This window comes from Phaenicophaeus curvirostris, chromosome 6 (genome assembly GCF_032191515.1).
Source record: "Phaenicophaeus curvirostris isolate KB17595 chromosome 6, BPBGC_Pcur_1.0, whole genome shotgun sequence".
Classification (NCBI taxonomy): domain Eukaryota; kingdom Metazoa; phylum Chordata; class Aves; order Cuculiformes; family Cuculidae; genus Phaenicophaeus; species Phaenicophaeus curvirostris.
Genome location: NC_091397.1, coordinates 24055018 through 24070057, shown reverse-complemented (window position 1 = coordinate 24070057; position 15040 = coordinate 24055018). Strand labels below are relative to the sequence as shown.

Below are 15040 nucleotides of genomic sequence, written 5' to 3'. Positions count from 1 at the left end.
GAAATAAATAATATAGGATATTCTTATCTTTGTGAATGTACAAAGTCTAATGTAAATCGGAAAGCACAAGAGGAAACCTTTATTATCTTAATTATGGGTGTCATCAAAGAATTGTTAGGGTGCTGAACAGTTGCAGATGCTTGAGGTGCTGTGCAAGTGGCTGTTTTTTTCCCATTCTTTTTTTTTTTTTAAGGATTTCCTGTTAGAACACTTAGAATATTTCTGAATGAATGAGATGCACTGTTCAAAAGTTATATGCATGGATACAGGTGGACAGGCAAAGGAGAAATGCCGTTCAGTTGTTTACATGAGTCACAGGACTTGAAAAAGGCAGAGAAAAATGGGTTATGTGGCCATTCCTTAAGTCCAGCCACAAGATACTTCTCAGTATTTCAAATAATAGAAGACTACTGAAAATTCTTTTTCAGTAGAGTACATCAAACAGAACAGTGGAAGCATGCATACAGACTGCATGTGACTGCAAACTAAGACTGACTGTCCAGTTGAAAAAACACCACAGTTGCCTTGCTTCTTTTTTAGTAGTGAGCCTAAAAGTAGTCAGTAGTAGTGGTAGTATTCTAGCAGTCCCACGGGTACTACAGATCTTTAAGCAAGTCAAGGACATAGCATATTTATCCCAGTAATCTATTTCTGTGCTTTGAAGATGAAATATACATAAAAAGAAACAAACATAAAATACAAAACAACTGTATCTTCTGTTGCATGATCTTTATTAGGACTAGCCATGGTCTTTTTTTTCATAAGTTTATAGAGTTTGGTTCACTGACTGGTTTTATATATTTTTCTTTGAAAATCTCTGAAAACTTATTATGCATACTAAATATATCAGCCTTACCACAACCACTGAAATGTTACATTCAATCTATGGAAAAGTTCAACAATGATGCAGAAGTTGAACTGTGATGCAATTGATTTCAGTGAGATTATTTTAAGGATCCCTAGGATTCAGCAAAATAAATTGTGTTGCCATCAGCAACAGAGGATACTGATGGGATCAAGAAATCTTGGTACTACTGAAAAAAATCAGTGGCAATGACCAGCCATTGCCAGGCACTTACAGTGACTACAGCAGACTGTGTTCTCCAGAGGTAGATTTAGCATGTTTTCAAAAATTTGTTTCTTTGTTTCATTTTGTCCTTGTAAATGATTACTTAATGCAATTTTAAGAAAATCAGCTTAAGAGAAATTATTCTGAATTTAAAAAATGGTTAACATATCATTTCATGTTATCAAGGGACAGAAACTATGGACATAGCACAAAAGAAGGGGGGACATGAGATCATCATCTCTATAAATGAAGCCACACATTCCACAGTCATGTACATCAGCTTTTGTTTTTCGGTAACAATTTCTAGAACCCACTTTTGCCTACTGATTCATGGAAAATTAAGAACATGACAAATAAGTGAAACAATGGAATACTGTTGATACTGAAACAAGATGAAATAAGTTTTGAATTTTAGGAGCACCTACACCCCATAGTTGAAGCTGGTTTAAGTTAAACTGCCCTTTTATGCTATTCCTTTTGCTGCCCTTCCTACTTGGCTGTCAGATAAATTGGGCCAGCATATGGTTCTGACTGCATCGTTCTTTCCCCTGCACTACTTTTCAACTGGATCAAATTCCATGGTTTGATTAACTTCAAAGTTTTGAATATTAGCAGCATGGAGAGAACAGTGAAAACTGGCCAAAGGGAGGAACTGCTTGCAGTAAATGCTGCTATCAGCACGAATTTACATTAAGCCATTGCCAGCACAGACCTGGCTCTAGCCTCCCATGCACTGATTGTTGGTACCACTTCTTGGGAATGGTATTCTGGGGTCTGGCTACCCCAAGTAAACTCGGCAGAAAATTCAAGTGTCTTCAGCGATTCACAAATCTCTCTCCAGAGTTTCAGTTCTGTGTCTTTGACATAAATACACCAGGGACATGCAACAACCGAAGGAAGTACTTTGCAGCCCTTGTAGAGGCATTGCAAAACCACTTACACTAGAGTGATGGGTTCTTATTTAAACATATGTCTGTATTCCTTTCCTCCCCTCAATGCCCTCACTATTCTTGAGCTTTGCCTGGACTTTGATCCATGCTTTCAGGGATCAAAAGTACCCCTCCAAAGCACTCCACAACTAGACCGGACCCTTTATAGCCCTTACATGACCCTCCTCCCTCACTGAATGCCTTAAAAGCTTCAACGTATGCTTGCAAGGTCCTGTAAAGTGCTACTTCTCCAGTTCTGCAGTTTGGGAAGTGAGTTACTTAGAGGTACATTAGTTTACTCAAAACTTATGAAGCATGGAAGACACTTGACACAAGGTTTCAACTTCTGTTTCTAGGCACTCAGTGGTCCTTTCTAGAGAAAAGGTGAGCTGTGACACAGAAAACCTGGCTCCTAATTGAGAAGTTAGTAGGAAAAAAGCTGCTTGAATGTTTGGATGCCACATATGATTTTAGGAATAGCTTTGGCAGAGTATGCAAATTTCAGCTGGTAGTAAACACTTCTGATTTTGCCCTTGAGCAATGCTACAGAGAAAAATCTGAAGCGTGATTAATGTCCCCAGCTGAACAATGTGCATAAACATCAGTTTGGATAGTGTGTGCTGATCTTGAAATTAGTTTTCATTTGTAATTTATGTTAAGAGTTTCAACCCACATTAACAGATTGAAATTAATGAAGTTATGCTAATTTGCACTACCTTGTATAACAAATGCATAAAGCAAGGTATTTCAATAGAGTGGTTCCTTAGGACACAATTGTAAACCAACTAGTGTGGAATGATTCTAAATCTAACACCACTGCATGAAAACCAGAACAAAAATAAACAGTCCATATATATTCATTTTTTTTAGTACTTCCTGAAAGGAGTTCTGTGCTTATGATATGCCTTGTTCTGATTTTATGCCCAAAATACAATAGTACAGAAAACAGTTCTTTTCCACTGCCTGGATAAAGATGTTTTAGAACAGATGGATCAAACACTCCACAAAGTGGAGTATAGGTAATATGTTTACATGGAGCTCTTGGTCTGTTTTCTAGCAGTGGTACCTATAGTGATTTCTACAATAAGGATCTGTCTATTAGTCTCCAAATTGGACAATATCTTACAGATTCAGAGAGAGAAGGTTTCAAGAACTTCGACAAAAATTTCAGAAAGCCCAAATCAACTTTGGAATTCAAGTCCCACTTTCAAAAGCGACTTAGTGGCCTAAATCCTACAGCTGTGCAGTAAGATGTACACTCCAAAGGCACAGAACCTTACCTTCCAGCTTCTATTAATTTCATAACCATATTGACCGTACTCTTCTACTCAATGCTCACTGATCTAGGTGATCCATAACAGAGTCCTTGTGCAAAAGATTACAGTTGGTAGTGGTGGCAATAAGGTGAAAAGCCTTGAAGCCCATTATCATTCCCCTGAACTATTTTGCTCTCTAAATACATAGACATATTAATTTGCCTTGATATTGTTTTATACACACCAAATGAATAGCTTTGGTTTCCTCCAAGGAGTGTCTTCATTCTTCTTTTTTCAGTTTTCAGTTACCAAGGATCAGGTTCTGCTTTCTGTGCTGCAAGCTTTGATACCCCTGAAGCTGTTTATATTCCTCTATGTCAAAGTGTTGGCCTCTACAGCCAACTTTAACAATTAGTCCTGCTATTTGACTAGAATTTAACAAAGTTGGGGATTGAATTAAATTCTCCAGATTTTCTAAGCAAGGGAAAAAGCAGGGCTGATTCTGGAGAGCATGATTTAGCACATATTTCAATAAAATCAAATGTACTTGTTTTCAATGGATGCATTTAGATGTTGCTTGGTGTCCTTACAGTCTCAGCTTTGCCCCAAGTAGTACGTTTGATCACGCTTTAAGAGTAGGTGGTGGATAATGCAGAAGACAAAGGGAATTCTTTATCATTCCACTTGTCTCAACCTCTTCCATTAGAAAAATGATTTTATTTCTTTCTTTATGACTCCTAACAAAAAAGTGCAGATAATAGTTTGCCTAAGGCAGACTAAGGCCTTTGGCAAATATTATTCTTTATCCCTAAGATGACTTCTAGAGGATTTTATTTATTTCATTTATAGAAATGTAAATGCTAATGTGTTGACAACCACACTTTTCCTCTTCTGTTTCAAATTTCTTAGATTCACATTGCTGACCAGTTTCCTATGTTTTAGAGAGTGTTTGCCTCTGTTATGCCTTACGGATTTGAGACAAAATGCTACTCATTCCTCTTCAGTCTATATTATCCAGGCCACCATCTCCCAAGTTATTTTTACAGTACTACATTAAGTGCAAATAACAAAGCCAACTTTTCAGCTGCAGTATGTGAATGGAGTTACAACAAGGAAAACAGAAAATGTAGTATCCCTGGAGATATTTAATTTGTTCGTTATTTTTGCTCAATACACCAAGTCCACAAATGTACAAAAGAATCATTAGCTGCAGAACCATTAGCACCATGTATTACATACTTTTTTATGCACACATTGTTTTGCTGTTTGTTTTAATACCAGAGCTGTTACCAGTTACATTTAGATGTTCTCATTCAGATGATCCCAGCAAGAAGTGTCCTCATCAGTCCATGTCCTAGTTGACTGATGCAGTGAGGCTGGGAGAAATGTTCCTGATGCTGGGTGAAAATATTAACTACTGCATAGTATATTTAAAATAGATACTAACAAATGAATTATTCATTTAAAACATTCAGCCAGACCCATGCAACATAAGGAAAGTAAGGTTTAATTAGCTTATATGAAAATCTTCATAAAAACAGATGCTGTCAGAAGTAATTTAAAATGGAATTCTCACCAAACCAATGTCAATATTCAAATGTCTATTTTTAATGTTTTTCTTTTAGTCACACAATTGTGCTGGCCCTAGAGTAAACAGTAAAACACATTTACCTGATGTGAGTTATCCCACTGGAATAATTTGTGTGAATAACGTTTAGCACATGTGAAGGGTTGCAAACTTTTAGGTCAAAAGCATGGAAAATTTCCAGCAGCAGAAACAAAAGAACGTGCTCATGGAATAAAAAAAATGGGAAATGTTTTATCGTTTTAAATAAACAGAGACACACCTAGTTCTGTATAAGATGGAGATATGAGTCTAAAAACATTTTTTTAGACTGTGCCCAAGCCCCAGGAGAGATTTACCTTGTAAAGTTCCCTGCAATTCTGTTTGCCCAATTGTCTAAGTTCAAGACATTGTGGGAATACACAGTTTCTGTCTGGCTCATGTGCCAAGGTTCCCATTCTACAGAGTGAAACATAAGATGCAGGCAATAAGGGGTAATAGAATGATAAATACTCCAGTAGTTGTCCCAGTATAACACTGAGATTTAACAGAGGAACAAACAGGGCTGTGGGAAGCAGAAAGCATTCCTGGGTTCTATGGTGTAATAATTTATTTACTTTCTGTGGTTATCTGGGGCAATGATTTATGATTGCTTTTGCCTCTGAAAGAATTATGATTAAGGTGGCAAAGCCCTTGGAATTTAAAAGCAGGGAGCCTGAAGAAAATAAGTGAAATACCAAATTTCAAATTGCATTTCAAATTGCATCAAGTATCCCATACTCCTGAAGTAGAAATGAAAAGTGAAAAAGAAACATCTATGGAAAATGTGAAAATAGAGCCAGAATGTGAACATTTCATGGCCTTGAGCATATTTACATACATAGACAAGAAATGAGCATATTTGTCTATAGTCTGGAAGTCATACTGGTTTGATTGGTTTGTGTATTAGCTTCCCAACCATATCTGATCTTTTTTAGCCTCTTCCTAAAACATGGGAGGAGCAGCACACATTTGCAAAGCAGAACCACAATAGGAAGAAAAACTGCTACCATAAATGAAGGTGGGGTATACCAGATAAATTGGTTCACATCAACCCACTTATTCCAAGCAAACACCAGGGCATGAACAGCGCATAGCAGCAGAGCTATATATCCCATCTTCCCCTGAAAAAAGAAAGAAAATAGTAAGCTATTTATTTTTTCTGACTTAACACAAAGAATACTCTGTAATCAAATATGGAAAGCAGGAGAAGCCTCAACCAATGCACTTAAAGAAAAGAGACCATTGGCTTTGAATTAAAATTTAAGAACAGTAACTCAAGAATCCAGCTGTACCCCTCTATGCCACTGTGAAGGAAAACAGGTAAGACACATTTTTCAAGTATTGCTTTGATACTTTCAGCTAATATACAGAAGAGATTACAGATTACAGGCTGTTCCTGAAAAAGGGTGAGTTCTCAATATCTCAATTTATAGATGCCATCTATATCCTGAATTGCTTTACTTCTGTGATAAATTATTATGCATCCAAAAGCAGATTTATGAATGGCTTAATTGATTATTTCCAAAGAAAAATGTTAAGCTCAATTAAAATCAGAAACTCTTAGTCTACAAGTAGTACTACGACAAAAGCCATTGCACAACTACAGGAAACTGAAATCCCTCATTCTGCTTACGCTGATAAATTTGGCTTAGGATGTGGAATTTGAGAGAAAAGGACATGTTATACTAGAGTTACTAGCAATTTTCAGTTTCTTGTTGCATAACGATATTGTTAGAAAAATGGAATTATTCATGAGTAAAGTCAAACATTGCCATTCCAACTGCTAAATCGACGGAACCTGATTTTTGAGGATATTGTTTTTAAAAGAATCCAATACAGTAGTATTGTTCTTCTGGGTTTCTTCATCGCACTAATGTGAAATTCAGGGAGTAAAGAATTGCCAAAACAGCTCCAAGGGAGCAATAAGCAATTCTTCTTATGTACTGTGTTGCACGGGAACGGTGTTGGCTGGTTCAATACCATGTACTCCCAGTTAAGGAGGACAGAAGGCATTCCTGAAACTCAAGATGCCCAGAAGATGATTGAAATGCCTTAAGTACCAGAAGTCTTTGACATAAGTACAGGTCACGAAGAGACAATTGCTGCTGGTCATGATGTCAAAGGAGTAAAAAAGTGATTTGGAGTTGTCTTTCTTTCCACTATACATCCTGAACGTGACAGTCTTTTCTCTTAACAAAGTAACAAATGAAATGAACATTTCTTGCAAAGCAATTAACAAAGCATATGGAACAAACTTTTAGATTAATTTCACTAGCTCCTCTGTGCTTGATATTTGTAACTCCTAATGGCCTTAGCAGATAACATACAGTCTTACAAATAAGGACTAATGACATGCAATGATGACGTTTATGTGTACCTGAATGTAATGGAACTCTCTCCAGGTCAAAGAGTGACTGACAGATGGGATTGATGTTATTGCCAACAAGGCCAGCAAAGCAAGTCCCAGAATTCCTAGAGACACATAAATCTCCATTCTCCAAACATCATGTTCAATCCAGGCATTTTCTTTTTTCTGTTTGACCTACCAAAATAGCACCATATTTAAAATGACAGACTGGCACACTTAGCTGTTCGTTTGAAATACAGCCACTTTCACCATAATAGTCAGGAAATAAGCCAAGGAACACAGTATTTTTATTTGTTTGAATGTCTCTGGATGTAACTGCTATTAATTTCTGATGACAGACTCCACCAGTATCTGCAAAGCAGAAGTGGACTTTAAGTGAGAAGAATTTGAATATCATCAGTGTCTCAGCGCAGGAAGGTCTGGTTCTAAGGCCTGTTACCATAACTTCACAGCAGGAGGAATCTTATTCTTTCACAAAAAAAAAAAAAAATCCATCTATGGCTAAATACCTTATCTGGGAGATTATAACAACAGGAAATATATTAACCACACCATTTTAGACAGCTAATTCAGCCAGCACTCTTAATGACAGTATCCTGCCAGGATAAGTTGTTTAGCTCTATATTTTTAAAACAACAGCTTACTACATTCACTAAATACACTGGTTGGTATTGCTAAAAAGGTTGTGATTTTCAATTAACTGATGTCAAAGCTTCTCCTATTTAAGGCTAATTTCTTCATCTTGAGGACCGGAATCTCAAGGAAAATTCTGGTAATCCATTCAAATTAGATTACTGGTAAGATTACTGATTTCAGAGTTTTCAATAGGTAGTTTGACTGTTTACAGAATTCTTAAGAAGAATCTAGCATCATATTGTGCTTTTAAAAAAACCTCTGTATTAGACTTTAAGGGTAAAAAGAATGGGCATTTGCAGTCTATACCTTACGTTGGAATATTCCTTATACTGCAGTACTCATGGCATTCAAGGTGATATGCCAGTATTAGCAATCTGTAGTCACAGACAATGTTAGAGAGCTTTGCAAGCCAATTATTGCCCGTGGCTCAGAAGCATGACTGAAGTTCTATCTTTTAATAAGCTAGTGTGCATCAGCCCAATCATAGATTCATCAGTGTTCACAAAGCTAGTTTGTGGCAAATACAGATTTTTGTAGTTTAGCTCAGCCCTCCTTCATTGCTGGCTAATTTGCTTTACAAAGTAGATACCTAAAATACTGTATGCTCAGTTTTTGCAGACAGATTCCACTGGTGCAGCGAATATTAATCCATACTAAGCTAATAATGTGTCAAAGACTTAAATGTTCCTGTGAGGCAGGTATAATAATGTGCATTTTTCAGAGAGATAAAAATTCCAAAATTAAGCAAATTATTTATAGAAAACACACTGGCACGGCTGTGATTACTCTTGACTCTCTAGTACATGTTTTAATAACTAGGTCCTGCTCCATCCCTTCACAGTGCTCTGTGGGGATCTGCTTCAAAATCAAACAAAGGCAAGGAAAATGGATTCCCCTCCATCCAAATTTGCTTGAATGATTAAAAGAAGGGTTTTCTGAATACAGAAGGGTTGGCACATTTGAACCTAACATACCTGCTGGAATGCCCAGTTCAGCAGCTTGTATCTGTATGATCTTCTCATTGGATAACATAGGCTATAGCAGGCGTGCATTGTAGCAAAGAAGAAACTGAGAAGTCCAAATTGCTTTCTTGATAACATCCATCTATCCAGCCACTGGGGAAACCTTTTATACTTGGTACCAAAGTACAGCTGGAAACCAGCAGCTAATATTCCTGGTAAATACACTAGTGCTAAAAGGGTAATTGAAACCACTGGTAAAACTTTGTTTATGACAAGGATTGGAATTTTGTAGAAAACATTTTCTTTTCTGGTTATAAAAGGATACATGACGTCTCTCATAGAAGTGTAAATAAATGTTATTAATGAGATCACAGATGCTATCTTCATTGGCAAGTGCCACTTGGGGAACAGATCCTGCGTGCAGTGTTGTTCTGAAGAGTGTTCAAACTCACCAAAATGGTGTGCTTGATGTAAATTAAAAAGTGCGGCTGCTTCTGGTGGATTAGTGACTTGCATATCAACATTCTGGAAAAGACAGAAAGGAAACACCAAGTGAGTTCAAGAGAGAATTAAAAACTTCAGTAATGACAGTATTTGCTGTCATGACTTTTACCCCATGCTGCACTGAAACCATATACAAAAAATGCACACTATTGAAGACAAGGTAGCTTGAAAATGTAATGTTTCAAGCTGCATAGTCAGTAATTGAGCAAGGCACTTTTAGCATAGGTTTCTCATTCTTCATTCATCATCTGTGATGATTTCACAATAGATTTTTAATTCCAGTAAGTTAACTACACCACAAGGGAAGATGGATTACATGATGCGAACAATCATTATAGCTTCTTATGATATGAGCTACAGTTTTCAAATGAGAATTTCAGCTACAGACTTAATGATGTAGCCCAAATAATATGCACAGTAACAGAATCCAGAGTCAAGACAATAAAAGAATTCCTTCAGTCACTGCTATTTTAATGACTTTTAATTAGGGGAATAAGGATGTAAATATAAATGTTCAGGATCCACTGTATTAGAACAGCTACACATCTGTCAATGCCAGCATGAAGTCTCATGGTCTCTTCCTTTCCTTCACAAATCTAAATGTCCTCTTAACTTTTATGAAACCTTATGAAACTGAGTCACTTCAGTGTAAAAGACCTGAATTTTAGGCTGCCAAGCTGGCATGGTTTGACTGTAGTCTCACAGAACATCCTGGCAGAATTATCACACACTTTAGAATGCAAAATGTTTTTTGAGGAAGGCAAATATTTGCAGTTTGAAAGGTGTAAGTTAGCATTCTGATAGGATACAGGAGATCTCCCTGAGCAATATTACCTGGTTTTATTGTTAAGAATAAAATAATACATTGAAGCTGATTAAGCGGTCAATTCAAACAGTGTACTACTTGCAAATAATGTAAGGGTAAGTAGGTGCAAGTCTTGTCTTCATCTTCAATGATGCATAGGTGTTTTTTTTTAACAAAAAAAACCCGCAAACCCCTGCTATCTTCCTGTAGAATTCCAGAGATAAGGTAGCTTGTTTCCCACTGCATGCCTTACTGACTTGCCCGCAGTGCTCTACAGTAAAATTAAAGGTTACAGTCTTCATTGGGATTTTTTAGCTGAATAACTACTACATTTTTATGTGATAATAAAAGCATATCTTTGTAACAATGAAGGTGCAGCCTAAGGAACTTTTATTCTCTAGTCCATGAAGAAAAGTATAGTGTAGTCCATGCATTGCAGAATCAGAAGCTAGTATAAACTACACAAACTGAGACTCACATCTAAACAAATTCCACCTAGAGATATCTGCTTCTTGAAGAGACAGTTTGCAAAGCCTAATTCAGTATTCACAGCCTGTGAGACAGTTCATATTAAAGTAACAGTTGTAGCCTGAACTACTTCTGTGTATCAGCAGTTGCAGAGGCAAATGCTGTTAGAGTGAATTTTTTTCTGGCCTTGTTTTTGTGTGATGCTGAAAACCTACTGCATGTAATGCAGCAATTATGAAAATGCCTCCAAACTCAAATTTTATATTCCTGTACGAAAGTCCCCAACTATTTCTACAGTTTTGCTCATCTGGTAAAATGCAACTAGCAACTAACCTCATGTAGTTTTTAGCTAGCCCAAACTTTGTGTATTTTTTATCATGGACTGTGATTAAATTGAATGAGATGCTCTTTATCTTTTTATCTGTTCATGTCAATATTGTGACAAGACTTCAGAAGCAGTGATGACATGCCAGTGTGATGGGAACACTGTTTCTGGACAAAACTGAAGAAAGACTGCAATATTCTGCATGACATAAGAGCTTCTTTTTTGCAGAAACATTACCAAGTCGCTAAAGTTTCCTGTATTTCTTCTCGGCACGATGCTCTGACCTGCATTCCGATCAGTGGCATGACTGTCACCTTCCCTCTTCTCCATTGCGGAAACTCCCTGCAAAACAAACACAGGACGTGAAACAGGTTTTGAAATGCCCTACTGGAACTGAGGCCTATTTTCCCTCAAAATGTTTTCTTCCCTCTCCTCCACCCATTTGTTGAAGAAGGTACAATAATCTAGGCAAAGGAAAGTCTGTCCACTAAGAAGAGAACAGAAAAGCTCAGCCTGTTTTTTTTTAAGTAAAGCAGAGACTAAGAGAGGGTGTGAATCTAGGAAAAAAAAAATTGATGGAAAATAGTATTTAAGCTAAATGCCCATGCCGCCAGTGGAATGACTGCATTAATTCAAGCTGAAAGTTTTAAAATTACAACAAGTAAGTTTGAAACAGCTTACAGAAATAATGTAAAATATTATGAAGATGGATTTTTGGTAAGCTCAGGACACTTGCTTATGCAAGAAACCCATATGTTGTTCCTGAAATATTTCAGGTTTCAGAATTTAGGTTTTAGGACTTAGGTTTTAGGATTGGTCTGCCTGACAGTCACTCTGGCTTTAGAGAAGTGTCCTCCCTTCAAGATTGTCAGGGAACTCCAGATAGAGCTTTACTCATGCTGTTTCAAGGTACACTGGCAATACTTAGTACCTACCAGTACCAGCAGAAACGGTTCTAAGCTACTACAACAAATCAGAAGCCAGAAAAAATAGAAGACATTAGATATATAGAGATGTTTCTGAAAATCCTAGGACAGCAGTAAAGATAGTATCTTGAAGGCTGTAAAACAACTTTAAGGACTGCCAAGACTTTGCAACAAGGACTTCCCAAGTGTGCATCACACTGTTGCACACTGCAGGAGGAGAGGCACTAGCACCATATCACTGGAAGCTCAAAGCGCCATACCAGTGTGAGTTCTGTGGCTACCTTTAACACAGTGACTAGGTAGTTCCTCCATGCATCTTCCTACTGAACAGTTGAATTACTAGATATTAAATTGATTTGCTAGCTACTTATCTTTTATATCCATAAATCTTTTTGAAAATTGTATGGACAAATCAGACTTTGACAGTTGTCGTATTTTTACTGAGTCTGATTACTGCAGTGGATGAGTCCTGCAGTCTTGTACTGTCTGCTATAACGGTACGCTTTCTGCCAGGTCACCAGACTACTAAGGGCAAGGTATCTTTTTCCTAATTATTTCTCTTTGGATTTTTCCCTTCTGCTAACAAGCTCTCCCTTTGGGCATAACCTTTCAGCCAAGAGTTGCAGAGTAGGGTCAACAAGAGCGTCTGTCTGAAGGTCAGGCTGTTAACCCTTTCCCACATCCCAGCTAATGGATGGTTTATATATCCTGCACACAAGAAAATATGGTCGAATGGAAAGCATATTTTTGTTTCTACCTCCCTGTTCCTAGGCCTAGTCCCAATGATTTAATCACAAGTTTTGGGGTATCAGATATCTTCATAAAGCCTTAGCTCCTACAGTCCCATGATTCATTAGGAATTTCTACTGTATTTCTAGCTGTTACAATGGCAAATAATAGTTTACAAACAGAATGTACTCACCTGGAAAAAAATAGGAACAAATACAGGCAGCTCCAGACCTGCTTCTAAAAGAACTTAGGACATGAAGGGCAGTCACACTGTTTTTAAGGCCTACTCTCTGATTTTTAAAGTTTGATGTGGAAAAAAAGGATGTAAACTTATAGATGCCACTTTTTTAGGTTATGAGACAGACTTTTTAAAGTTTTTTAAACAGCTTGTGACTCAGATCTTTGCTGCTTTTAAATTTTTTTTCTGTACTGATCTTCACTGAGCTTTCAACTGTTAGTATCGCCAGTCTACATGCACCTACACAGTGATCCCAGCCACTCTCCTCTTCTAGCTACCACACTATCTTGGGGATGCAAAAGCATATTTTATATGTGGAAAAGCTTGACTCACCTGATTCTCATGCTGCTATCACTCTTCATTCAGAAAATTTAGAAACGAAGAGTCCAGTAATAGGATCTAGTTAAAGTTTGTATTGATGAAGATGTAAATGACAGATAGATGTGAAAAGAAAGTCCATGAGCTAGAATGCCAGTCAATGACCCTAAAAGCTGATTTACTGGGTTTTTTTGGGGAAACGATGTCTAATACCATGTTAAATATAGCATTAATGGTTTATGCATCAGAAAACAAAAGGGAAAGGAAAAAAGAATGTGCCTGTGAATGAATGCATGTGCTCATCCATGGAAATATGGGTTACACCCATGCAAGTGCATGCAAGGAAACAGAGATGCTGAACCATAATAGTCCACTTGGCTTCTGACACCACAGCTAACACCAAATTATTTCTTGGGTACGCCCAGTAACAAAGCATGGTAATAGTCTTGGAAAACCCTACATACAAGACACTCATAATTCCACTATTCAGTGCCTTATGCATTGCCAGAAAGGAGTCACATGCAGCACGTGTCTTTTTTAAATATGTCTGAAGAAAAAAAAAATTAGGAAATTGATTAGTCACAACCTTATCGTAATCACAACTGTTATGAGAGAAACCGGCTGTAGTAACGTCCCCTCTCAGCGTGCAGCCTTTCTCCTCTGGGCGGCAGTTCTAAACGAGGAAGGAGGATGTCCCGCTGCAGAAAGCCAAGTTTCCAACGCTGCGAGTACATTACTCAATTTCGTACCGAGAAAACGCGCTCACTGCAACAGGGATCCAGCTGGGCAGACGTTACCCCGAGAAAACATCATCCGAAGTGCAGGAGAGCTTTTCCAGAGTAAGGGGTTTCAGGGCTAGCTCCATTAAAAAAGGGTAAAATAAACAGGCTATGATAATAACGCTGAGGCGATGGAAAATGCCACCGGACGGTGCCTGCAGCTCTGCCCCTCGGCACCATCGGAGCGTGGCAGCGTGGGAGAGTTCGGGGTAACTGTCCTGCTTTAAAGCTCCCGCCGCACCGCGCAGGGCGGCCAGAGCGCTCGCCACACCAGCAAATAACTTGCCCTGCCCTTCAAAAATTCTGCTGAGCTCTGTGGAAAAACCCGCAGGGCTGGGGCAGGAGACCGTTCACGGGTTCTGCAGAGCGGCCGGGGCAGGACCGAGCGCGCTGCCAGCCCGGCGCCCGGGGAGCCCCGTCCCGTCCCGTCCCGCCCCGTCCCGTCCCGTCCCCGCGGGCGCCCCTCCGGGTCTCACCCGCTTCTTCCGCGGCTGTGTCGGGGCAGCCCTGCTGCGGATCTGTCGGGTCGGGCGGCAGCGGGGAAGCGCGGCCGCTGCCTCCACCTCCCCGGGCGGCCCCGCCTCCCGCGCCCGGCCCGCTCCCGGCCGGCGGCATCGGGGGCCTCGGCGGGAACGGGGCGCGTCCGCCTACGCCCGGCCCGCCGCGGGGAGGAGGAAGGGGAATCGTAGAGTCATAGAATCGTACAACCCAAGGATAGTTTGGGTTGGAACTCAAAGATCATCTGGTTCCAACCCCCCTATCACGGGCAGGGACACCTCCCACCAGACCAGGCTGATCAAAGCCCCATCCAACCCGGCCCTGAACACCTCCAGGGATGGGGCAGCCACAGCTTCCCTGGGCAACCTGGGCCAGGGCCTCACCACTGTCGTAGTGAAGAAATTCTTCCTTATGTCCAGTCTAAATCCACCTCTCTCCAGTTTATACCCATTGGCCCTCGTCCTTTCACTACAAGCTTTTGTAAACAGTCCCTCCCCAGCTTTCTTGTAGCCCCGTCAGGTACTGGAAGGTCGCTATAAGGTCTCCTCGGAGCCTTCTTTTCTCCAGGCTGAACAACCCCAACTTTCTCAGCCTGTCCACCTATGGGAGGTGCTCCAGCCCTCT

At 39.3% G+C, this 15040-nt stretch overlaps 1 protein-coding gene across 3 annotated transcripts; it reads right to left on the bottom strand.

Annotated features, from left to right (window-relative positions):
* Positions 1-3666: 3666 nt before the first annotated feature.
* Positions 3667-14444, bottom strand: STEAP1 (STEAP family member 1). 3 transcript variants are annotated; one of them, XM_069859600.1, is made up of 5 exons: positions 14395-14444; positions 11166-11270; positions 8839-9351; positions 7238-7402; positions 3667-5981 (listed from the first exon to the last, which is right to left on the bottom strand). In XM_069859600.1, exons 2-5 carry the CDS (start codon positions 11256-11258, stop codon positions 5724-5726), a joined length of 1029 nt encoding a protein of 342 aa, XP_069715701.1. In that variant the 5' UTR covers positions 11259-11270; positions 14395-14444; the 3' UTR covers positions 3667-5723. The 3 variants fall into 3 exon arrangements, with proteins under 3 accessions (XP_069715701.1, XP_069715702.1, XP_069715703.1); XM_069859601.1 differs by lacking the exon at positions 14395-14444 and adding an exon at positions 13726-13742; XM_069859602.1 differs by lacking the exon at positions 14395-14444 and adding an exon at positions 13155-13174.
* Between the last annotated feature and the right edge of the window lie 596 nt (positions 14445-15040).